This window comes from Pogoniulus pusillus, unplaced genomic scaffold (assembly GCF_015220805.1).
Source record: "Pogoniulus pusillus isolate bPogPus1 unplaced genomic scaffold, bPogPus1.pri scaffold_255_arrow_ctg1, whole genome shotgun sequence".
Lineage (NCBI taxonomy): Eukaryota > Metazoa > Chordata > Aves > Piciformes > Lybiidae > Pogoniulus > Pogoniulus pusillus.
This window is the reverse complement of record NW_026974679.1, coordinates 2,240-25,275: the sequence shown is the minus strand read 5'-3', so window position 1 is coordinate 25,275 and position 23,036 is coordinate 2,240. Positions and strand designations below refer to the sequence as shown.

Sequence of the window (23,036 nt, the reverse complement as noted above, 5' to 3'; positions counted from 1 at the left end):
CTGCCACCTGCAGCCCAGCCCCTCCCCCAGCCCCCGGAGGGGCCCTGCGGGGGTGCCCCACCTGGTACTTGCTGAGGTACTCATCCAGCGCCGCGTAGCTGACGGTGCCAGGGGACCCTGAGGGCCACTCGATCCTGGGCACCTGCCTGGAGAAGTCCTCCAGCACCTGCAGCAGGGGCAGCAGTCAGGGCCTGGGGGGGGGGGCACTGCCAGGAGGAGCTTCCTCCTCACACGGGAGGTTCTCCTCCTCCTCCTCATTCCCTTTTTGAACCTACTGGAGGAGACAGAACCAAACCTCCTTGGTGAGTGACCAACCAAGGGCTGCCCACGGCAGGGGTGGGGGTGGCTGTACCCAGACCCCTGTGCCCAGCAGGGTGGGCAGATGCCACCAGCGGCTCCAGCGGTGCCAGGGACGTGGCTGCACTCAGATCAAGATCACCACAGCAGGCAGGATGGGGACAAGTCCCAGCAGGGACCGCAAAGCCTGGAAGCACTCAGCCTGGCCACGCCCCGCTCAGCCCGGCCACGCCCCCGCTCACTCTGGATGGGTCCCATTCAGCCAGGCCACGCCTCCCTCAGCCCGGCCACGCCCTCTTCACCCCGGCCACGCCCCCTCTCAGCCCGGCCACGCCCCGCTCATGCCGGCCACGCCCCCTTCATCCTGGCCACGCCCCGCTCAGTCCAGATGGGTCCCATTCAGCCAGGCCACGCCCCGCTCAGCCCGGCCACGCCCTTCTCAGCCCAGTCACGCCCCGCTCAGTCCAGATGGGTCCCATTCAGCCAGGCCACGCCCCGCTCAGCCCGGCCACGCCCCACTCAGCCCGGCCACGCCTCCCTCAGCCAGGCCACGCCCCCCTCAGTCCAGAAACGCCCCCGCTCAGCCCGGATGGACATCGTTCAGCCCGGCCACGCCCCCTCTCAGCCCGGCCACGCCCCGCTCAGCCCGGCCACGCCCCCTCTCAGCCCGGCCACGCCCCGGCGCCGCTCAGCTCCGCTCCGCTCTGCTCCACCTGGGCACAGACCTCTGCAGGCTGCCCAAGGCCCTGAACGCCTCCGGGCTGGCATCATCCGCAGCCTCCCCACGCACACCCAGCTGGGGTGGGGGCAGGAGGCCTCCTGCTTCCTCACGGCCTTGAGCAGGCCTGGAAGGGGCTCTCCAGAGCAGCCCCCAGCACAGCTCCCGGGGCTGCTGCCAGCCCATGCCTACCTTGTCCAGCAAGGTGAAGCAGACCCTGGGGGGGTACTCGGCGTCGGCCACCACCACACCTGCCAGGCTGTCGCTGCGCACGTAGACATGGCACAGGTACTCTGGGCACAGAGGCTGTGTCACAGCAGGGCCAGGAACCACCTCCCACCTGCCCCCTGCACCTCCTCCCATCGCCCTCCAACCACCCTGGAAGGCTCCGTTCAGTCCCCCAGGAGGCAGCAGTGTGGTTGGCACAGGAGGGAAGGATCCAACCCAGAGGGCCCTGCAGAGCTGTGCCCAAAGCCAACCTCATGCAGCTCAGCAAGGGCAAAGCTCCTGCAGCTGGCTCAGGGCAGTGCCCAGCACAGAGCCAGGCTGGGGAAGGAGTTGCTTGGGGGTGCCAGGTGGGGACACACTGCCCAGGAGCCAGCACTGGTCACTGGCAGCCCAGAGCCAGCCTGTGCTGGCTGCAGGCAGAGCAGGGAGAGCAGCAGCACAGGGAGGGGATTCTGCCCCTCTGCTCTGCTCTGCTCAGCCCCCACCTGCAGCACTGCCTCCAGCTCTGGGCACCAGCACAAGAAGGACCTGGAGCTGCAGGAGAGGCTCTAGAGGGGGGCACAGAGATGAGCAGAGGCTGCAGAACCTCCCCTGTGGGCACAGGCTGGGAGAGTTGGGGCTGCTCAGGCTGGAGAAGGCTGCAGGGAGAGCTGAGAGCAGCTTCCAGTGCCTGAAGGGGCTGCAGGAGAGCTGGGGAGGGACTTTGGGCAAGGGCTGGGAGTGGCAGGAGGAGGGAGAATGGATTTGAGCTGGGAGAGGGGAGAGAGAGAGTGGAGATGAAGGAGAGACTGCTGAGAGGGAGGGTGGGGAGAGCCTGGCACAGGTTGCCCAGGGAGGCTGTGGATGCCCCTTGCTGGAGGTGTTCAAGGCCAGGCAGGGTGAGGCCTAGAGCACCCTGGGCAGGTGGGAGGTGCCCACGCAGGGGTTGGCCTGTGAGGTCCCTTCCAACCCAAACCACTCCATGATTATGAGTGGGAGAGGCTCAAGGGAGGGTCACAGTCACCTTCAGGAGGTGACAACAGCCACGTCTGGGCCACAGCCTGCATGTGCCAGAGCTCTGGAGGCTGTCAGGGAAGAGCCCAGGGCACAGAGGAGCTTTGACTGCACAGCCACAGCTGTGGGGACTGCACCTGGCACCAACTGGGACAGCTGAGGGACAGAACCTGGCAGCTCTGAGCAGCCCAGGGGCAGCAAGGTGGCACACAGGTAGATCCCTGCTCCTCCTGTGACCTCCTGCAGGGCAAGGTTGGGCTCTGCCACCTCACACCTTTGGAAGCCCAGACTGGGTTGGGTGGGAAGAAACCTTCCAAGCTCATCCTGCCCAACCCCTCAGGGACAGCCCCAAGCAGAGCAAGGTGACTCAGAGCCTGCTCTGAAGTCTGTCCTCAGCTTTCTGCTCAGCTCCTTGGAGCACTCCAAGGCCTCCAGAAGGTCCCTCTGGAGCCTTCTCCAGGCTGAACAATGCCAACTCTCAGCCTGGCACCACAGCAGAGCCCTCCCAGCCCTGCTGTGCCCTCCTCTGGCCCTGCTCTGTGCTGAAGCCTCCAGCACTGCAGGATTGAAGCCTCCCAATGCACCTGGCCACAAAGAGGAGGAGGTTGGGGCAGCTGTGGGCACCCCTGGGCACTGCCCTCTCTTACCTTGCTCCTTGACAGAGGCTCTGGTGCCCAGCTGCGAGCGCTCCACGATCAGCTGGCTGGTGAAGGTCAGGAACTCCTGCACGCTGCAGACAGCAGGGGGGGAGGTTGGAAAGGACCTCCCCAGGCTCACCCAACCCTCCCCTTGCAGTGGGACATCTTCCACTGCAGCAGCTGGCTCCACTGTGCAGTGAGCCAGGAGGGGGCACAGCCTGCCCACAGTGCCTGGCACCTTGCGGTGGCCTCAAGGCCTCCCCCAGCAGCTCGGGGGGGGCAGAGGAGTGGCTGAGCTGTGGAGCTCTGCCCTGGCCCAGCTGCAGTCCCCACCCAGCACCTCCAGCTTCGGCCAGGGCCCTGCACAGCTGCACTCAGCAGCTCACAGCCCAGGCCTCAACTCGGCCTTGGAGGGATTGAGCAGCAAAAAGAACCTCACAGGCAGCCCAGGGCCCCCCACAGGCAGCCCAGGGCCCCCCACAGGCAGCCCAGGGCCCCCCACAGGCAGCCCAGGGCCCCCCACAGGCAGCCCAGGGCCCCCCACAGGCAGCCCAGGGCCCCCCACAGGCAGCCCAGAGACCTCCAATTGGCACCAGGACCCTCAATAGGCATTCAGGACCCTCTCAAGGGGGACCCAGGGACCTCCAATTGGCACCAGGACACTCAATAGGCATTCAGGACCCTCTCAAGGGGGACCCAGGGACTTCCAATTGGCACCAGGACACTCAATAGGCATTCAGGACCCTCTCAAAGGGGACCCAGGGACCTCCAATTGGCACCAGGACCCCCACAGGCATTCAGAACCCTCTCAAGAGGCACTCAGGGACCCCCAGTTGGCACCAGGACCCTCAACAGGCATTCAAGACCCTCTCAAGGGGGACCCAGGGACCCCCAGTTGGCACCAGGACCCTCAACAGGCATTCAGAACCCTCTCAAGAGGCACTCAGGGACCCCCAGCTGGTACCTAGGACCTCCAATGGGCACCCAGGAACCCCCAAGGGGCACCCAGGCCACACCAGCATGGCAGGGCCCAGAGTTTCCTCACTGCTGCCCACCACTGGGAGCAGCTCCAGCCTGGAGCTCTGCTCAGCTCCCACATTCCTGAGGGATCTGGGGGCTGGGTGGAGCTTTTGGTGACCTCTCTGACCCAGTTGGGTTTCTGGGGGCTGCAGAACAAAACCCAGCCCCAGGACATTGCCCTCCAGCAGGGCATGGATGTGGCTCCTCCTGCTCTGGGGAGCTGCTGGGATCCAGAGGAGGATCCCAAAGGAATCAGCCACCAAAGAGCCTCCTCCCTCCTCCCTCTCACCACATTCCTGACCCTTGACAGAGTTTGGAGAGAGCTGGAGAAGACTCCAAGGGGGCCTTGGAGCTGCCTTCCAATGCCTGATCCTGCAGGGAGGCTGCAGAGAGACCTTTGCTGAGGGAGTCTGAGCCAGGCCAAGGGGGAATGGTTTGGAGCTGAGGCAGAGCAGGCTGAGAGTGGAGCTGAGGCAGAAGCTCTGCAGTGTGAAGGTGCTGAGAGCCTGGCACAGGCTGCCCAGGGAGGCTGTGGCTGCCTCCTGCCTGGGGGTGTTCACCTCCCTGCCCGTGGCAGGAGGTTGGAGCTGGATGACCCCAAAGGTCCCTTCCAACCCAGCCCAAACACCAGGAGCTGGGGGGGGGGGGGTTAAGAGATGACTCTTTGGGATCCCTTCTAGGGGGCTTTTGGGGGCTGCCCTCCAGCCTGGGCAGCTCTGGCACAGCTCCATACCCTCTCTGTGCCCAGAGAAGCCAAGCAGAGCTCTGTGCCTGGGAGAGGTTTCAGGTTAGACCAAAGAGCTAATTACAGGGAGCAGAGGAGATGCTGGCCCAGCCCTGCCCACCTGGCACCAACAGAAGCCTCCTCCTGTGGCCCAGGAGCTGCTCTGACTACCAGGCTCAGGCACCAGGCTGGAGGGAGAAAGAGGCAGCCCAAGATGCCCCTCAGAGGGTCTGCCCCAGCCCCACAGCACCCAGGGGAGATGCCCCCCAAGATGCCCCTCAGAGCTCTGCCCCAGCCCCATAGCACCCAGGGGAGATGCCCCCAAGATGCCCCTCAGAGCTCTGCCCCAGCCCCGCAGCACCCAGGGGAGATGATGCCCCCCAAGATGCCCCTCAGAGCTCTGCCCCAGCCCCACAGCACCCAGGGGTGATGCCCCCCAAGATGCCCCTCAGAGCTCTGCCCCAGCTCTGCTGCACCCAGTGGAGATGCCCCCAAGATGCCCCTCAGAGCTCTGCCCCAGCCCTGCAGCACCCAGAGGAGAAGATGCCCCCCAAGATGCCCCTCAGAGCTCTGCCCCAGCCCTGCAGCACCCAGAGGAGATGCCCAGAAGATGCCCCTCAGAGGGTCAGCCCCAGCCCTGCTGCACCCAGGGGAGATGCCACAAAGATGCCCCTCAGAGCTCTGCCCCAGCCCCACAGCACCCAGGGAAGATGCCCCCCAAGATGCCCCTCAGAGGGTCTGCCCCAGCCCCACAGCACCCAGGGGAGATGCCCCCAAGATGCCCCTCAGAGCTCTGCCCCAGCCCCACAGCACCCAGGGAAGATGCCCCCAAGATGCCCCTCAGAGCTCTGCCCCAGCCCTACAGCACCCAGGGGAGATGATGCCCCCCAAGATGCCCCTCAGAGCTCTGCCCCAACCCTGCCCTGCAGCCCCCAAGGGAGATGCCCCTCAGAGGGTCAGCCCCAGCCCTGCAGCACCCAGGGGATAATGATGCCCCCCAAGATGCCCCTCAGAGGGTCTGCCCCAGCCCTGCAGCACCCAAGGGAGATGCCCCTCAGAGCTCTGCCCCAGCCCCACAGCACCCAGGGGAGATGCCCCCAAGATGCCCCTCAGAGCTCTGCCCCAGCCCTACAGCACCCAGGGAAGATGCCCCCCAAGATGCCCCTCAGAGCTCTGCCCCAGCCCTACAGCACCCAGGGAAGATGCCCCCCAAGATGCCACTCAGAGCTCTGCCCCAGCCCTGCCCTGCAGCACCCAAGGGAGATGCCCCCAAGAGGATCAGCCCCAGCCCTGCAGCACCCAGGGGAGATGCCCCCAAGAGCTCTGCCCCAGCCCCGCAGCACCCAGGGGAGATGCCCTCAAGATGCCCCTCAGAGCTCTGCCCCAGCCCTGCAGCACCCAAGGGAGATGCCCCCAAGAGCTGTGCCCCAGCCCCGCAGCACCCAGGGGAGCTCCTCCCCGAGCCTGGCTCTGGCTGTGGGGGTCCTGCCCCTGCCCCCAGCACCCACCTGGACCTCTGGAAGAAGCTGAAGCTGGACACGTCGAAGGCAGCCTTCAGCAGGTGCACTTTGGGCTCCCCCTTGTGAAGGACACTTAGGCTGTAGAGCCTCATGGCAGCTGCTGGGGGGGCACAGGCAGGGCTCAGGCAGCTGCTGGCACCTTTCTGGGCCTCACCAAGACCCCCTCCCCCACCCCCCACCCCCACCTGCCATGCCCTGCCCTGCCCATCCAGCTCCACCTCTTCCTCCACCCTTTAACTGCCAGCCCCAAGCACCCTGCACCCACCCAACAGCACTGCCCCAGCCAGGACAGCACAGCACAGCCCTGGCAGCTCCCAGCACAGCCCAGTCCTTGGCACAACCATGCCCAGCTCCCAGCACAGCCCTGCCCAGCTCCCAGTACAGCCCTGGCAGCTCTCAGCACAGCCCTGGCAGCTCCCAGTACAGCCCTGCCCAGCTCCCAGTACAACCCTGGCAGCTCCCGGTACAGCCCTGGCAGCTCTCGGTACATCCCAGCCCCGGTACACCCCAGCCCCCGGTACAGCCCAGCCCCGGCACATCCCAGCCCCCGGTACAGCCCAGCCCCGGTACACCCCAGCCCCGGCACAGCCCAGCCCCGGCACAGCCCAGCCCCGGCACACCCCAGCCCCGGTACACCCCAGCCCCGGCACACCCCAGCCCCCGGTACAGCCCAGCCCCGGCACACCCCAGCCCCGGTACACCCCAGCCCCCGGCACACCCCAGCCCCGGCACACCCCAGCCCCCGGTACAGCCCAGCCCCGGCACACCCCAGCCCCCGGTACAGCCCAGCCCCGGCACACCCCAGCCCCCGGTACAGCCCAGCCCCGGCACACCCCAGCCCCGGCACACCCCAGCCCCGGCACACCCCAGCCCCGGCACAGCCCAGCCCCGGCACACCCCAGCCCCGGCACACCCCAGCCCCGGTACACCCCAGCCCCGGCACAGCCCAGCCCCCGGTACAGCCCAGCCCCGGCACACCCCAGCCCCGGTACACCCCAGCCCCGGCACACCCCAGCCCCCGGTACAGCCCAGCCCCGGCACACCCCAGCCCCGGCACACCCCAGCCCCGGCACACCCCAGCCCCGGTACACCCCAGCCCCGGCACACCCCAGCCCCGGTTTAACGCCGTCTCCAGCTCCCGCTCGCCCCGCCCCAGGCTGGGCCCTCCCAGACCCTCGCTCCAGTACAACCCAGTCCCCACCCGCACCGCCCAGCTGCACGCTGCGAGCCCCGCCCGGCCCCGCGGCTGTGCCGGGCCCCTCGGTGCCCCCTGCCCTGCGCTCGGTACCGGCGGCCCCGGGACAGGCTGAGCGGCGGCGGCGGCCGAGAGCCGGAAACAGGGCGAGGGACGCCGGAAGTGACGCAACGAGGGCAACTGCCACGAGCCCGGCTCGCTCCGCGCACGCGCCGGCCCGGCCCGCCCCCCGCGGCCTCCTGACCAATGAGCGTGCGGCTCGCGCGCCCCCCGGCCCGCCCCCAGCTGCGCTTCCTCCGCGCGGCCGCCGGCAGGGGGCGCCAAAGCGCTGGGGCTGTGCTGGGGGCGACAGCGACCTCTGCTGGGGGCGACAGCGACCTCTGCTGGGGGCGACAGCGACCTCTGCTGGGGGCGACAGCGACCTCTGCTGGGGGGCGACAGCGACCTCTGCTGGGGGGCGACAGCGACCTCTGCTGGCCGGGAGGACCACGGGGGGCAGGCGGGACGGGGCTGGCATCGCCCTGCGGGCCTGGCATCTCCTCCACCCCGGAGCTGGATCCCTCTACGGGGCTGGCATCGCCCTGCGGGGCTGGCATCTCCTCCACCCCGGAGCTGGATCCCTCTACGGGGCTGGCATCGCCCTGCGGGCCTGGCATCTCCTCCTCCCCGGAGCTGGATCTCCCTGCGGGGCTGGCATCTCCCTGCGGGGCTGGCATCTCCTCCACCCTGGTGCTGGATCCCTCTACGGGGCTGGCATCTCCTCCTCCCCGGAGCTGGATCTCCCTGCGGGGCTGGCATCCCCCTGCGGGCCTGGCATCTCCTCCACCCTGGAGCTGGAACCCTCTATGGGGCTGGCATCTCCTCCACCCCGGAGCTGGATCTCCCTGCGGGGCTGGCATCTCCCTGCGGGGCTGGCATCTCCTCCACCCTGGTGCTGGATCCCTCTACGGGGCTGGCATCTCCTCCTCCCCGGAGCTGGATCTCCCTGCGGGGCTGGCATCCCCCTGCGGGCCTGGCATCTCCTCCACCCTGGAGCTGGAACCCTCTATGGGGCTGGCATCTCCTCCACCCCGGAGCTGGATCCCCCTGCGGGCCTGGCATCCCCCTGCGGGCCTGGCATCCCCCTGCGGGCCTGGCATCTCCTCCACCACGGAGCTGGATCCCTCTACGGGGCTGGCATCCCCCTGCGGGCCTGGCATCTCCTCCACCCCGGAGCTGGATCCCTCTACGGGGCTGGCATCTCCTCCACCACGGAGCTGGATCCCTCTACGGGGCTGGCATCCCCCTGCGGGCCTGGCATCTCCTCCACCCTGGAGCTGGATCCCCCTGCGGGGCTGGCATCTCCTCTACCCTCATGTTGAATCCCTCTATGGAGCTGGCATCTCCTCTACACTTAAGTTGAATCCCTCTATGGAGCTGGCATCTCCTCTACCCTCATGTTGAATCCCTCTATGGAGCTGGCATCTCCTCCACCCTTGTGTTGAATCCCTCTATGGGGCTGGCCTCTGCCCAGGGCTTGGGACCCACGTGCAGGGTGAGGACCCCTCGCTGGGGCTGTTCTGCCCACCCTAAGGTGACAGCCCACTGAAGAAGTGCTCCCCAAGAGTTCCTTTCCCCTCTGTAGGATCAGGTTCCCCCCTTTGGTGGGCACTCATGGCTGAGGCAAGGCTGCCCAAGCCCTCCCTGCCCACTGGGTGGGCACAGAGCCGTGAGCCAGGTGGAGATGAGGCACTGTGGGGTGAACTCAGGCCCTGTCCCAGCTCTCCCAGCCCCTGGCCCAAACCCTTTGCCCTCTCCATAGCTTCCCCATGGGGCTGCCAGCCCCGTGAGTGCCCAGCCTGGCTTCCCAAGGACCCCACATCAGGGATGCTCAGGGCATGCTGCCATGGACCAGCAGTGAGAGCTTTTGGAGCCCCCCCCCTCCCGATGCCTGGCAGCATCCCGTTAGCACCCCCACGAGTTGCCGTTTCCCCCAGTGCTCAGCTGACAGCACCGACCGGGGGGCATGGCAGGGAGGGGGTGGACGACACACACGACGCCACCACATCCCTGTCCCCCTTAAAAGTAGTCTCCATCCATCCGCCCCAACATCTGGCACGGATGCCGGGGGCACCGCTGGGTGCGTTTCCCATCCAGGGGGCACACGGAGCGCTTCCCTGCCACCCTCAGCCCTCGCCGGCGGCCGTAACCTTTGTCATCGAGCCGCAGGCTCCCCCTGCCCTGGCGCCGTCTCCATGGGAGCCTGCCGGGTTGCTAAGCCGTCCGGTGGAGTGCTTGCCGCAGCCGCCAGCACATCGAGGCGTTGATATGACAACTGCGGCGGGGGGACACGGGCGGCCCGGGGCGTGGTGCTGCTTCGCATGACGGAGCCAGCGGCCCCCGACGGGGAGGGGTCCCGGCCGAGCCTCGCCGCCGCCGCATCAGGACTTCCCCACCGGCTGTAGAAATCCACCGGGGTGGGCTCCTGACCCCTCGCCACGCCAAAAAAAAAAGAGAGAACCCCAAAACCTCCACCCGCTGTGCCCGGAAAAGCTTTCGCCAGGGCAAGGAAGCCAAAGGGGGAAGAAAAGGACCCCACAGCCCCTCCGCCGTGCAGCGATGCGGGGCGAAAGCGCTGAGCCGCCCAGGGCACCGGGACCCTCTCCCTGCCCCTGCGCTTGAGGGGCCGGGGGCCGGGGGAGGGGAGGGAGGGGGGTGGGGGGTAGATCAGGACCCCCTTACTCAGCAGGTGCTGGAGAAGGGGCGGGCGCCGGCGCCGTCGGATGAGATAAAGCGGCGAAAGTGGAGCAGCCGCCGGCGGAGCGAGGGACGGAGCAGCCCAGCGCCGGCCGCACGCCAGCAGCCACGGGGAGCGGGGCGCGGGGCTCGCTCCGCACGCCAGGCACCGCCGCGGGGTGCCCGGGGGGTTGAGGGGGGACAGCTCGGCTCGCAGCCCACCCTACCTCGACAGCTGCCCCCATGCTGGATCACCGAGCCAGGATGGAGAGCGGCAGGAAGGAGAAGGTGAGGACGCCGATGGGGCTGGCACGGAGAGGGGTGGGGGGCACGGGTGGGTGGCACGGATGCTCGCTGGGCTGCCAGCCGTCCCTGCCGTACGTGGCTTGGCGCTGCGGGTGTCTGACATCGAGCAAGGTGGCCGGGAGGGGAGGTCACTGGTGAGGAGGGCACGGGGGCCCTGCTGGGGGTCAGCCAGGGCATCGCCCAGGGGGTCCCCATCCCAAAGGCACCCCCGCTGCGTGCTCCAGGGAGGGGAGGACTCAGCTCCATAAGCTGCGGCTCTGCATTTCGCTGCGTGGCTCTGGGGCTGTGCCCTGTCCTGCCGGGGACTGGAGACAGAGCCACGAGTGGCTGTGGGGCTGTCGTACTCTCACCGTCCGGGCATCGCCCTTGGCATCTTTGCTGCCAACCCAGCGGCTGCTGGCCCCGGAGATAAGATGGGCCCCGTGGCTTTCAGCGGGTTGTCGCTGCTGTCACAGAGGCACCCAGGTGGAAGGCTCCTGGCTCGTCCCCGGCCGAGCACCGGCTGGGGGCAGCTGCTCCTCTCGCCGCTCCCGAGCGGAGCTGCGGCGGGGCCGTGGGGGAGGACAGCGAGGCGCTGCCCGGCTGTGGGCTGGCGCGTCCAGGGGACACCGAGGGGGGCATGGCACATGGCAGGAGCGTGTGGCTGGCAGAATCAGGCAGCACCAGCCCCCCACCACCTGTGGCCGTGCTGTTTCCAGCTGTGCCACCTCGGTGGGATCTCTGGAAGTGGTTTCTCGGGAAGCCAGGAGCCGGTTTCAGTTGTGTGAGAGGAGCCAGACCCAGCACAGCAGATCCCAGCTCGTTGCTTCAGGAGCAAGAGAAGGGACGAGGCAAGGCTCTGCTGCCACCCCCGGGTGCCAGCCACAAGGACGGGGACCCTCTGGACGTGGCAAATGTGGTGTTGCTGTGCCAAACGGTGCTGCAGGGCAGCTTCTGCAGCATGGGCTGCTGAAAGCCCTCTGCTGCCCGCTCCAGCAAGGGCGAGGTGGGAGGGCAAATCCAGCACCATGCTTTTCCTGGCAGAGCTTTTGTGGCCAGCCTGGGCTGAAGACCCCCGAGGCCATGGCAACCTCACCACGGTGCTGCTGTGGGCTGCTCCGGTCCCTTTCTGTGGTGACCGGAGCTGTCCCCCGGCCACGGTGCCCGTGCTGCAGCATGTGCTAACAGGACCCCCCCCCCGGGGCTTCGGTGCTAATGGACCCCCAGGGTCTGGCAGCACGGCAGGCCAGGGAGGATGGCTGGAGACGTGCCCGGGTGCCAGGACCCGCCCCGGCTGTGGGTGGTGGTTGAGGTGCCCCAGGCTCAGCAGCTTTGTGGGACAGGAGTTTCTGGGGCAAGTTCCAAACTAATCCCAGTGCCAGGATGAGCCAAACTACATCTCAGTGCCACAATGATCCAAACTAATCCCAGTGCCAGGATGAGCCAAACTACATCTCAGTGCCACAATGATCCAAACTAATCCCAGTGTCAGGATGAGCCAAACTACATCTCAGTGCCACAATGATCCAAACTAATCCCAGTGCCAGGATGAGCCAAACTACATCTCAGTGCCAGGATGATCCAAACTAATCCCAGTGTCAGGATGAGCCAAACCACATCTCAGTGCCACAATGATCCAAACTAATCCCAGTGTCAGGATGAGCCAAACTACATCTCAGTGCCACAATGATCCAAACTAATCCCAGTGTCAGGATGAGCCAAACTACATCTCAGTGCCACAATGATCCAAACTAATCCCAGTGTCAGGATGAGCCAAACCACATCTCAGTGCCACAATGATCCAAACTAATCCCAGTGCCAGGATGAGCCAAACTACATCTCAGTGCCACAATGATCCAAACTAATCCCAGAGCCAGGATGAGCCAAACTACATCCCAATTCCAGGATGTTCCAAACTAATCCCAGTGCCAGGATGAGCCAAACTACATCTCAAGTGCCAGGATGATCCAAACTAATCCCAGCACCAGGATGTTCCAAATTACATCCCAGTGCCAGAAAGATCCAAATTAATCCCAATGCCAAGTTGATCCAAACTAATCCCAGTGTCAGGATGAGCCAAACTACGTCCCAATTCCAGGATGTTCCAAACTAATCCCAGTGCCAGGATGTCCCAAATTACATCCCAGTGCCAGGAAGATCCAAATTAATCCCAGTGCCAGGATGATCTAAATTAATCCCAGTGCCAAGGTGTTCCAAACTAATCCCAGTGCCAGGATAATCCAAACAATTTCCCATTGCCAGGATGTTCCAAACCACATCCCAGTGCTAGGATGACCCAAACTAATCCCAGTGTCAGGATGTTCCAAACTACATCCCAGTGGCAGGATGTTCCAAACTAATTCCAGTGCCAGGATGTTCCAAACCACATCCCAGTGCCAGGATGATCCAAACTAGTCCCAGTGGCAGGATGATGCAAATCATATCCCAGTGCCAGGATGTTCCAAACCACATCCCAGTGGCAGGATGATCCAAACTAATTCCAGTGCCAGGATGTTCCAAACCACATCCCAGTGCCAGGATGTTCCAAACTAATCCCAGTGCCAGGCTGCTCCAAAGCACATCCCGAAGCCTTTTACACCCTGGCAGCCGCGGGGCAGTGCAGCAGCCTGCGGGATCAGTCTCTGCCGGAGCGAACTCAAGCAGCAGCGTTTGAAGCTTGCCCAGCTCCCGGTGACAAATGAGTCCTCTAACGCCACCGACTGCACCTGGCCGAGCCCCGAGCGGCTCAGTCCGCTCCTCCCCCAGCTCTGGTGCCGGCCCGGGGCTGCCTGCCCCCATTTACGTGCCGTGGCTAATGGAGGCTGTGTCGGAGCCGGAGGTTGCTACGCTAGAAGGGTAAACAGCTGCCAGGCTCTCCCCTGCCGCGGGCCCTGCGGCACAGCCCTGGCAGCGAAGGAGAGAGAGGGAGCATTTCCCGGGAAGCCTTCGGTGCCTGCCCTCAACCCCCTCTTCATCTGCCGTGGGCAGAAAATGGGACCTGTGATTCCCGGCGGGATACAGGAAAGGGGATGCTCCCGAGGGGCAATACAGGGACAGGGATGCACCCGAGGGGCGATATAGAGACAAGGATGCTCCAGGGAGGATGCAGGGACAGGGATGCTCCAGGGAGGATGCAGGGACAGGGATGCTCCAAGCAGGATGCAGGGACAGGGATGCTCAGGAGGGCATACAAGGACAGGGATGCTTCAGGGAGGATACAGGGACAGGGATGCTCCCGAGGAGCGATATAGGGACAAGGATGCTCCAGGGAGGATGCAGGGACAGGGATGCTCTGGAGGGGATACAGGGATTGGCATGCTCCCGAGGGGCGATACAAGGACAGGGATGCTCCCGAGGGGTGCTACAGGGACAGGGATGCTCCAGGGAGGATGCAGGGAAAGGGATGCTCTGGAGGGGATACAGGGACTGGGTTGCTCATGGGGAGATACAGTGGCAGAGCTGATCCCGGGGAGGGGGGGGGGGATGGAGGGTGAAGGGGTGAGTTCCGGGCTAGGGATGCTCCCAGAGAGGGGGCGGGGATACAGAGCCAGGGATGCTCCAGGGGGGATACAGGGACAGGGATGATCCCAGGAGGATGCAGGGACAGGGATGCTCCTGGCTTCCAGGAACTGAGTGTGCCAGCATCCTCATCACATGGACATAGAGAGGTCCTTGGTGGGAGACACTGAGCTCCTAAATGGCATTGCTGGAAGAGCTTCCTGCTGGGAAAGACACTGGGGTTTGGCATCTGGGATGCCCCAGGTCACGGGTCCAAATCCTGCTGGAGTGGCACCTGCCACAACACAACCAGGCAAGCTCACTCTTTGCTTGCTGCTCATCTGGCTTGGGGCAGATGAGCTCTGAAGGTCCCTTCCAACTCAGACCAGATTCTATGGTGATGGCACAGGGATGGGTGTGCCAAGCACAGGCATCTCAAGGGCAGTGCCAGGAGGGGACTTGTCTTGCATGGCTCATGCCAGTCCTGTGAGCTTGGAGGCAGGAGGAGAGTGAAGAGCTGTGATGAGGTGTTGAGAGGGGGATAAACCTGAGCCAAGGGAAGGAAACTCGGGGTGAGTGTGGTCGAGGCTCCCCCCGGCGCCCAGCTGATGCCATCCCTCCCGCCGCAGGTGGAGCGGATCCTGTCGGAGTTCCGTCTGAAGGAGGAGGACCTGAAGAAGGTGATGTACAGGATGCAGAAGGAGATGGACAGAGGGCTCAAGCTGGAGACACACGAGGAAGCCTCTGTCAAAATGCTGCCCACCTACGTCCGCTCCACACCCGAGGGCTCAGGTACAGAGCTGCTGGGCTGGGCTTGGCATCCTTCCCACCTCAGCTCTGCCCCTGCTCCTTGCCAAGCTCAGTGCAGGAGGCCGAGACCCGCCCTGAGCCACTCACGTTGTGTGTGTCCCCTCCCCACCCCTGGCTGTGCAGAGGTTGGAGATTTCCTGTCCCTGGACCTCGGTGGCACCAACTTCCGCGTGATGCTGGTGAAGGTGGGCGAGGGGGAGGAAGGGCAGTGGAAGGTGAAGACGAAGCACCAGATGTACTCCATCCCAGAAGATGCCATGACTGGGACGGCAGAGATGGTGAGCTGGGCACACAGGGCATCCCGTCCCCTCCTGCACGGTGCCTGCCCCCTCCTGCACAGCTCACACCATGCCAGGTCTCGGTGGGTACAGCTGGCAGAAGCTGAGGGGTGGCAGGGAGGTAGCCTTGCTCAGGCGACTTGTGGTGGGCACAGTGAGAGGCTGGGGCCAGCCTGGCAAAGCCTCTGCCCTCCTCCCCTCCAGCTCTTCGACTACATCTCCGAGTGCATCTCTGACTTCCTGGACAAGCATCAGATGAAGCACAAAAAGCTGCCCCTGGGCTTCACCTTCTCCTTCCCCGTGCGGCACGAAGACATCGACAAGGTGAGGAGGGGTAGCCGGGCAGCGGGGCGGGGGGGGGTGGGGGGTGAGGGGGGGTGTCTGTGTGTGTCCTCTTTGTGCCCACCCCTTTTGGTCTCACTCTGGCTCCAGGGCATCCTCCTGAATTGGACCAAGGGCTTCAAAGCCTCCGGGGCGGAAGGGAACAATGTGGTAGGGCTCCTGCGAGACGCCATCAAACGGCGAGGGGTGAGGATCCCGCACGCCCGGTGCCAGCGCTGCGCCCGGGTGGGGACAGCCTTGGCACGCCGCTGGAGCCCGGCGTGTCCTTGGCAAGGGTCGTAGCACCCTTGGGCACAGTCCAGCCCCCAGGGCCGGGCCCCAGCTGTCCCTCGTCTGTGCCCAGGACTTCGAGATGGACGTGGTGGCGATGGTGAACGATACGGTGGCCACGATGATCTCCTGCTACTATGAAGATCACCGGTGCGAGGTTGGGATGATTGTGGGTAAGATGGGCACAGGCGAGGTGGGGGAGGGGGGGTGGGACACGTTCCCGTGGCACCAAGAAGCTTGTCCTGTCGGTGGGCACACGCTGAGGGCAGGGAGGGTGGCAGCAGCACCCAGCCGAGCACTCCTCAGGTTGGGATGCCAGCTAGAATCACCTGGCCCTGGCATGGTGCTGGGGAGGGCTGGGGGGTGTCACTGTGTCGGGTCTGTCCCCAGGGGCTGCAGCATCTCACTGTCACTGCTAGGGCCCCTCTGGAGTTGCTGGTACCGGAGAGCTGGGGAGGGGTTCGAACCTTGCCAGGGCTCTTTTGTCCCTCTGCAGCCCCCCAGCTGCCCCCCAGCCCCCCAGGATCTTTAGTGCCCATCAAAGCATGAGGCCATCTGGGCTCTCCAGCGTCCCTCGGCCTGGGTAAACACCGTGTCACCACGTCACCGTGTCACCGTGTCACCCTGCCGGGCTGTTTATCAGCTCCTGCGGGGCCAGGCTGCCCCTCACCGCGCCGCGCACGCAGCCTCACCGGGGCTGCCTAAGGAGGGTCCCAGCTCCCTCCTCTTCCTCACCGGGGCTGCCTAAGGAGGGTCCCAGCTCCCTCCTCTTCCTCACCGGGGCTGCCTAAGGAGGGTCCCAGCTCCCTCCTCTTCCTCACCGGGGCTGCCTAAGGAGGGTCCCAGTCCCTCCCTCTTCCTCACCGGGGCTGCCTAAGGAGGGTCCCAGCTCCCTCCTCTTCCTCACCTGCGGAGGGCTGCCTAAGGAGGGTCCCAGCCCCTCCCTCTTCCTCACCTGCAGAGGGCTGCCTAAGGAGGGTCCCAACACCCGGGGCGTTGGGATGGGTGTTTGGGGGGTGCCACCGCGGTGTCTGCTGGCAGGGACCGGCTGCAACGCCTGCTACATGGAGGAGATGCAGAACGTGGAGCTGGTGGAGGGGGACGAGGGCAGGATGTGCGTTAACACCGAGTGGGGAGCGTTCGGTGCCTCGGGGGAGCTGGACGAGTTCCTGCTGGAGTACGACCGCGTGGTGGACGAGACCTCACTTAACCCCGGTCAGCAACTGTAAGGAGCAGGACAAATCCAGTTCCTCTGGTCGTGTGTCCCCCCGTGTGTCCCCCCCCCCCACCAAAGCCCCAGCCACGTCCCCTCCTTTGTCCAGTTCTCCTCCTTGCCGCCAGCGCAGCGCTGGACAGCTCACGGCAGCTCCTCCCCGACAGCTGGAGCGGGGTGGGGGGTGAGGGGGGGAGGGTTCCTTTGCTTCCCACAGCTGGCAAGGCGAGGAAGGAAAAAGAAGGGGGGGGGGGGGGGCAGTGGGCACGGGGTCTGCCCACCACGTCCGGGCCCTGATGGCTGCCCCTTGGCCCGTGTGTGTTCCCCCCAGCTACGAGAAGATCATCGGGGGGAAGTACATGGGGGAGATCGTGCGGCTGGTGCTGCTCAAGCTGGTGGACGAGAACCTGCTCTTCAACGGGGAGGCCTCCGAGAAGCTCAAGACCCGCGGGACCTTCGAGACTCGCTTCGTGTCCCAGATCGAGAGGTAGCAGGGCAGGGTGGCAGCACCACCCCCCCCCCCTCCCAGCTGCGACCCTGCCCCACACCCAGGTGCCCACCCCTGTCACTTCACAGCAGCCCAGGAGCATTGGGGTGTCTGTGCTGTCACCACACACCCAGGTGTCCACCCTGCCACCCCACACTGAGGTGCCCACCCTCACCCCACAGCAGCCCAGGAGCACTGGGGTGTCTGTGCTGTCACCACACACCCAGGTGTCCACCCTGTCACCCCACACTGAGGTGCCCACCCTCACCCCACAGCAGCCCAGGAGCACTGGGGTGTCTGTGCTGTCACCACACACCCAGGTGTCCACCCTGCCACCCCACACTGAGGTGCCCACCCTCACCCCACAGCAGCCCAGGAGCACTGGGGTGTCTGTGCTGTCACCACACACCCAGGTGTCCACCCTGCCACCCCACACTGAGGTGCCCACCCTCACCCCACAGCAGCCCAGGAGCACTGGGGTGTCTGTGCTGTCACCACACACCCAGGTGTCCACCCTGTCACCCTGCTCTGACTGCCTCATACTGAGGTCCACCCAACTCATCACCCCACACCAGCCCCCTACAGCTGCCTGCCACGGAGGTTCTGCACCCAACGTGTTCCTCCCTCCCTGCTCCTCTCTCTCTGCTCCTCTCTCCGTGTTCCTTTCTCCATGCTCTCCGTGATCCTCTCTCCCTGCTCCTCTCTCTGTGCTCCTCTCTCCGTGCTCTCCCTGCCCCTCTCTCTGTGTTCCTTTCTCCATGCTCTCTGTGCTACTCTTTCCTTGCTCCTCTCTCTCTGCTCCTCTCTCCCTGTGCCTCTTTCCGTGTTCCTCTACCTGCTCTCCACGCTCCTCTCTCCCTGCTGCTCTCTCTCTGTTCCTTTCTCCATGTTCTCTGTGCTCCTCTCTCTGTGCTCCTCTCTCCTCCTCTTTCCCTGCACCTCTCTCTCTGCTTCTCTTTCTATGCTCCTCTCTCTGCTCCTCTCTCCCTGCTGCTCTCTCTGTGTTCCTTTCTCCATGCTCTCTGTGCTACTCTCTCCTTGCTCCTCTCTCTGTGTTCCTTTCTCCATGCTCTCTGTGCTCCTCTCTCCTTGCTCCTCTCTCTATGTTCCTTTCTCCATACTCTCTATGTTCCTTTCTCCGTGCTCTCTGTGCTCCTCTCTCCTTGCTCCTCTCTCTATGTTCCTTTCTCCATGCTCTCCGTGCTCCTCTCTCCCTGCTCCTCTCTCTGTGTTCCTTTCTCCATGCTCTCTGTGCTCCTCTCTCCTTGCTCCTCTCTCTGTGTTCCTTTCTCCATGCTCTCTGTGCTCCTCTCTCCTTGCTCCTCTCTCTATGTTCCTTTCTCCATGCTCTCTGTGCTCCTCTCTCCTTGCTCCTCTCTGTGTTCCTTTCTCCATGCTCTCTGTGCTCCTCTCTCCCTGCTCCTCTCTCTGTGTTCCTTTCCCCATGCTCTCTGTGCTCCTCTCTCCCTGCTCCTCTCTCTGTGTTCCTTTCTCCATGCTCTCTGTGCTCCTCTCTCTATGTTCCTTTCTCCATGCTCTCTATGTTCCTTTCTCCATGCTCTCTGTGCTCCTCTCTCCCTGCTCCTCTCTCTGTGTTCCTTTCTCCATGCTCTCTGTGCTACTCTCTCCTTGCTCCTCTCTCTGTGTTCCTTTCTCCATGCTCTCTATGTTCCTTTCTCCACGCTCTCTGTGCTCCTCTCTCCCTGCTCCTCTCTCCCTGCTCCTCTTTCCGCGTTCTCCTCTCCGTGCTCATCGCCGCTCCTCTCTCCCCGCTCCTCTCTCCCCGCTCCTCCCTCCACGCTGCTCCTCTCTACCTCCCAGCGACTCCGACGACCGCAAGCAGATCTACAACATCCTGACAGCCTTCGAGCTGCTGCCCTCGGGGACAGACTGCGACATCGTGCGCATGGTCTGCGAGAGCGTCTCCACCCGCGCCGCCCAGATGTGCTCAGCTGGCCTGGCAGGGGTCATCAACCGCATGCGGGAGAGCCGCAGCCAGGAGACGCTCAAGATCACCGTGGGAGTCGACGGCTCCGTCTACAAGCTCCATCCCAGGTGAGACCCCCCAGGAGCCTTCCTCACAGCAGTTGTTTGGGTTGGAAGAGTTCTTTAAGCTCATCGAGGCCAGCCCTGAGCACAGCTCTGCCAGGGCAGCACCAACCCATGGCACTCAGCACCCACAGCTCCAGGCATGGGCACTGCAGCACTGCCCTGGGCAGCCTGGGCCAGGCCTGGGCAACCCTCACCAGGGAGAAATTGTTCCTCATGCCCAACCTGAACCTCCCCTGGCACAACCTGAGGCCATTTCCTCTCCTCCCATCCCTTGTGCCTTGGCCCCAGAGCCCAACCCCCACCTGGCTCCAGCCTCCTCTCAGGCAGCTGCAGAGGCCAAGGAGGTCTCCTCTCAGCCTCCTCTTCCTCAGCCTCCCCACCCCCAGCTCCCTCACCTGCCCCTCCCCAGCTCTCTTCTCCAGACCCTTGCCCACCTTTGCTGCCCTGCCCTGGCCCTGCCCCAGCCTCTCAATGTCCTCCTGGCACTCAGGGGCACACAACTGCCCCCAGGGCTCCAGCTGTGCCCTCCCCACTGCCCATTGCAGGGGCACAATCCCTGCCCTGCTGCTGCTGCCCACAACACTGCCCAGCCCAGGGGCACAACCCCTGCCCTGCTGCTGCTGCCCACACCACTGCCCAGCCCAGGGGCACAACCCCTGCCCTGCTGCTGCTGCCCTCACCACTGCCCAGCCCAGGGGCACAACCCCTGCCCTGCTGCTCCTGCCCAGCCCAGGGGCACAACCCCTGCCCTGCTGCTGCTGCCCACACCACTGCCCAGCCTAGGGGCACAACCCCTGCCCTGCTCCTGCTGCCCTCACCACTGCCCAGCCCAGGGGCACAACCCCTGCCCTGCTGCTCCTGCCCAGCCCAGGGGCACAACCCCTGCCCTGCTCCTGCTGCCCACACCACTGCCCAGCCCAGGGGCACAACCCCTGCCCTGCTCCTGCTGCCCACACCACTGCCCAGCCTAGGGGCACAACCCCTGCCCTGCTCCTGCTGCCCTCACCACTGCCCAGCCCAGGGGCACAACCCCTGCCCTGCTGCTGCTGCCCAGCCCAGGGGCACAACCCCTGCCCTGCTCCTGCTGCCCACACCACTGCCCAGCCCAGGGGCACAACCCCTGCCCTTGCCCAACACTTCGTCACCCTTCTCTGTCCCACTCCTCCTCCCCCCCTCTCCCCTCCCCCATCCTCTCCTGCCCCCCCAAACCTGCCTCCTCTTTCTGCCCCCCCGCAGCTTCAAGGATCGCTTCCACGCCACGGTGCGGCAGCTGACCCCCGGCTGCGACATCACCTTCATCCAGTCGGAGGAAGGCAGCGGCCGCGGCGCTGCCCTCATCTCGGCCGTGGCCTGCAAGATGGCCTGCATGTGAGGAAGGCCAGGGCAGAGAGCAAGGACTCGGGGGGGGATGGGGAGATGAGGATGGCGGCGGGGGGTGGGCGCTGGGTGATTCCCCAACCCTCACTCCTCCGCAGCTCCGCACGGACGCGGGCGGCGGCTCCCGGCGCGGCAATAAACGGAGGCTGTGCGGGCGGCCGCGGGAGACACAGCTCCTTCCTCTTCCTCACCTGCTGGGGGCTGCCTAAGGAGGGTCCCAGCTCCCTCCTCTTCCTCACCGGGGCTGCCTAATGAGGGTCCCAGCTCCCTCCTCTTCCTCACCTGCTGGGGGCTGCCTAAGGAGGGTCCCAGCTCCCTCCTCTTCCTCACCTGCTGGGGGCTGCCTAAGGAGGGTCCCAGCTCCCTCCTCTTCCTCACCTGCTGGGGACTGCCTAAGGAGGGTCCCAGCTCCCTCCTCTTCCTCACCTGCTGGGGGCTGCCTAAGGAGGGTCTCAGCTCCCTCCTCTTCCTCACCTGCTGGGGGCTGCCTAAGGAGGGTCCCAGCTCCCTCCTCTTCCTCACCTGCTGGGGGCTGCCTAAGGAGGGTCCCAGCTCCCTCCTCTTCCTCACCTGCTGGGGGCTGCCTAAGGAGGGTCTCAGCTCCCTCCTCTTCCTCACCTGCTGGGGGCTGCCTAAGGAGGGTCCCAGCTCCCTCCTCTTCCTCACCGGGGCTGCCTAAGGAGGGTTTCAGCTCCCTCCTCTTCCTCACCTGCTGGGGACTGCCTAAGGAGGGTCCCAGCTCCCTCCTCTTCCTCACCTGCTGGGGGCTGCCTAAGGAGGGTCCCAGCTCCCTCCTCTTCCTCACCGGGGCTGCCTAAGGAGGGTCCCAGCTCCCTCCTCTTCCTCACCGGGGATGCCTAAGGAGGGTCCCAGCTCCCTCCTCTTCCTCACCTGCTGGGGGCTGCCTAAGGAGGGTCCCAGCTCCCTCCTCTTCCTCACCTGCTGGGGGCTGCCTAAGGAGGGTCTCAACTCCCTCCTCTTCCTCACCTGCTGGGGGCTGCCTAAGGAGGGTCCCAGCTCCCTCCTCTTCCTCACCTGCTGGGGGCTGCCTAAGGAGGGTCTCAGCTCCCTCCTCTTCCTCACCTGCTGGGGGCTGCCTAAGGAGGGTCTCAGCTCCCTCCTCTTCCTCACCGGGGATGCCTAAGGAGGGTCCCGGCTCCCTCCTCTTCCTCACCGGGGCTGCCTAAGGAGGGTCCCAGCTCCCTCCTCTTCCTCACCTGCTGGGGGCTGCCTAAGGAGGGTCCCAGCTCCCTCCTCTTCCTCACCTGCTGGGGGCTGCCTAAGGAGGGTCCCAGCTCCCTCCTCTTCCTCACTGGGGCTGCCTAAGGAGGGTCCCAGCTCCCTCCTCTTCCTCACCTGCTGGGGGCAGCCTAATGAGGGTCCCAGCTCCCTCCTCTTCCTCACCTGCTGGGGGCTGCCTAAGGAGGGTCCCAGCTCCCTCCTCTTCCTCACCTGCTGGGGGCTGCCTAAGGAGGGTCCCAGCTCCCTCCTCTTCCTCACCTGCTGGGGACTGCCTAAGGAGGGTCTCAGCTCCCTCCTCTTCCTCACCGGGGCTGCCTAAGGAGGGTCCCAGCTCCCTCCTCTTCCTCACCTGCTGGGGGCTGCCTAAGGAGGGTCTCAGCTCCCTCCTCTTCCTCACCGGGGCTGCCTAAGGAGGGTCCCAGCTCCCTCCTCTTCCTCACCTGCTGGGGGCTGCCTAAGGAGGGTCCCAGCTCCCTCCTCTTCCTCACCTGCTGGGGGCTGCCTAAGGAGGGTGCCAGCTCCCTCCTCTTCCTCACCTGCTGGGGGCTGCCTAAGGAGGGTCCCAGCTCCCTCCTCTTCCTCACCGGGGCTGCCTAAGGAGGGTCTCAGCTCCCTCCTCTTCCTCACCGGGGCTGCCTAAGGAGGGTCCCAGCTCCCTCCTCTTCCTCACCTGCTGGGGGCTGCCTAAGGAGGGTCTCAGCTCCCTCCTCTTCCTCACCTGCTGGGGACTGCCTAATGAGGGTCCCAGCTCCCTCCTCTTCCTCACCTGCTGGGGGCTGCCTAAGGAGGGTCTCAGCTCCCTCCTCTTCCTCACCTGCTGGGGGCTGCCTAAGGAGGGTCCCAGCTCCCTCCTCTTCCTCACCTGAGGGGGCTGCCTAAGGAGGGTCTCAGCTCCCTCCTCTTCCTCACCGGGGATGCCTAAGGAGGGTCCCAGCTCCCTCCTCTTCCTCACCTGCTGGGGGCTGCCTAAGGAGGGTCCCAGCTCCCTCCTCTTCCTCACCTGCTGGGGGCTGCCTAAGGAGGGTCTCAGCTCCCTCCTCTTCCTCACCGGGGATGCCTAAGGAGGGTCCCGGCTCCCTCCTCTTCCTCACCGGGGCTGCCTAAGGAGGGTCCCAGCTCCCTCCTCTTCCTCAC

General features: G+C 65.1%; 2 protein-coding genes across 2 annotated transcripts; one reads left to right on the top strand and one right to left on the bottom strand.

Moving 5' to 3' along the window:
* Nucleotides 1-7: 7 nt before the first annotated feature.
* Nucleotides 8-7,368, bottom strand: YKT6 (YKT6 v-SNARE homolog; the record flags this gene model as incomplete). Its single annotated transcript, XM_064141316.1, has 5 exons — nucleotides 7,346-7,368; nucleotides 6,127-6,235; nucleotides 2,884-2,966; nucleotides 1,208-1,308; nucleotides 8-166 (listed from the first exon to the last, which is right to left on the bottom strand). Coding segments are annotated over exons 2-5 (447 nt in total), but the record flags the coding sequence as incomplete, so codon positions are not given.
* Nucleotides 7,369-10,024: 2,656 nt separating this feature from the next.
* GCK (glucokinase) lies at nucleotides 10,025-20,828 on the top strand. The gene is made up of 10 exons (XM_064141315.1): nucleotides 10,025-10,336; nucleotides 14,461-14,623; nucleotides 14,765-14,919; nucleotides 15,124-15,243; nucleotides 15,352-15,447; nucleotides 15,605-15,704; nucleotides 16,573-16,756; nucleotides 17,076-17,231; nucleotides 19,053-19,286; nucleotides 20,520-20,828. The coding sequence occupies exons 1-10, from the start codon at nucleotides 10,292-10,294 to the stop codon at nucleotides 20,653-20,655; spliced, it is 1,389 nt and encodes a 462-aa protein (XP_063997385.1). The 5' UTR covers nucleotides 10,025-10,291; the 3' UTR covers nucleotides 20,656-20,828.
* Nucleotides 20,829-23,036: the final 2,208 nt, after the last annotated feature.

Bases quoted from the DNA above. Each gene is read 5' to 3' on its own strand.
- GCK (XM_064141315.1), top strand. From the start codon at position 10,292: ATGCTGGATCACCGAGCCAGGATGGAGAGCGGCAGGAAGGAGAAG. The intron at 14,624-14,764 runs GTACAGAGCTGC...CTGGCTGTGCAG, and splicing joins CTCCACACCCGAGGGCTCAG to AGGTTGGAGATTTCCTGTCC. The intron at 15,705-16,572 runs GTAAGATGGGCA...GTCTGCTGGCAG, and splicing joins CGAGGTTGGGATGATTGTGG to GGACCGGCTGCAACGCCTGC.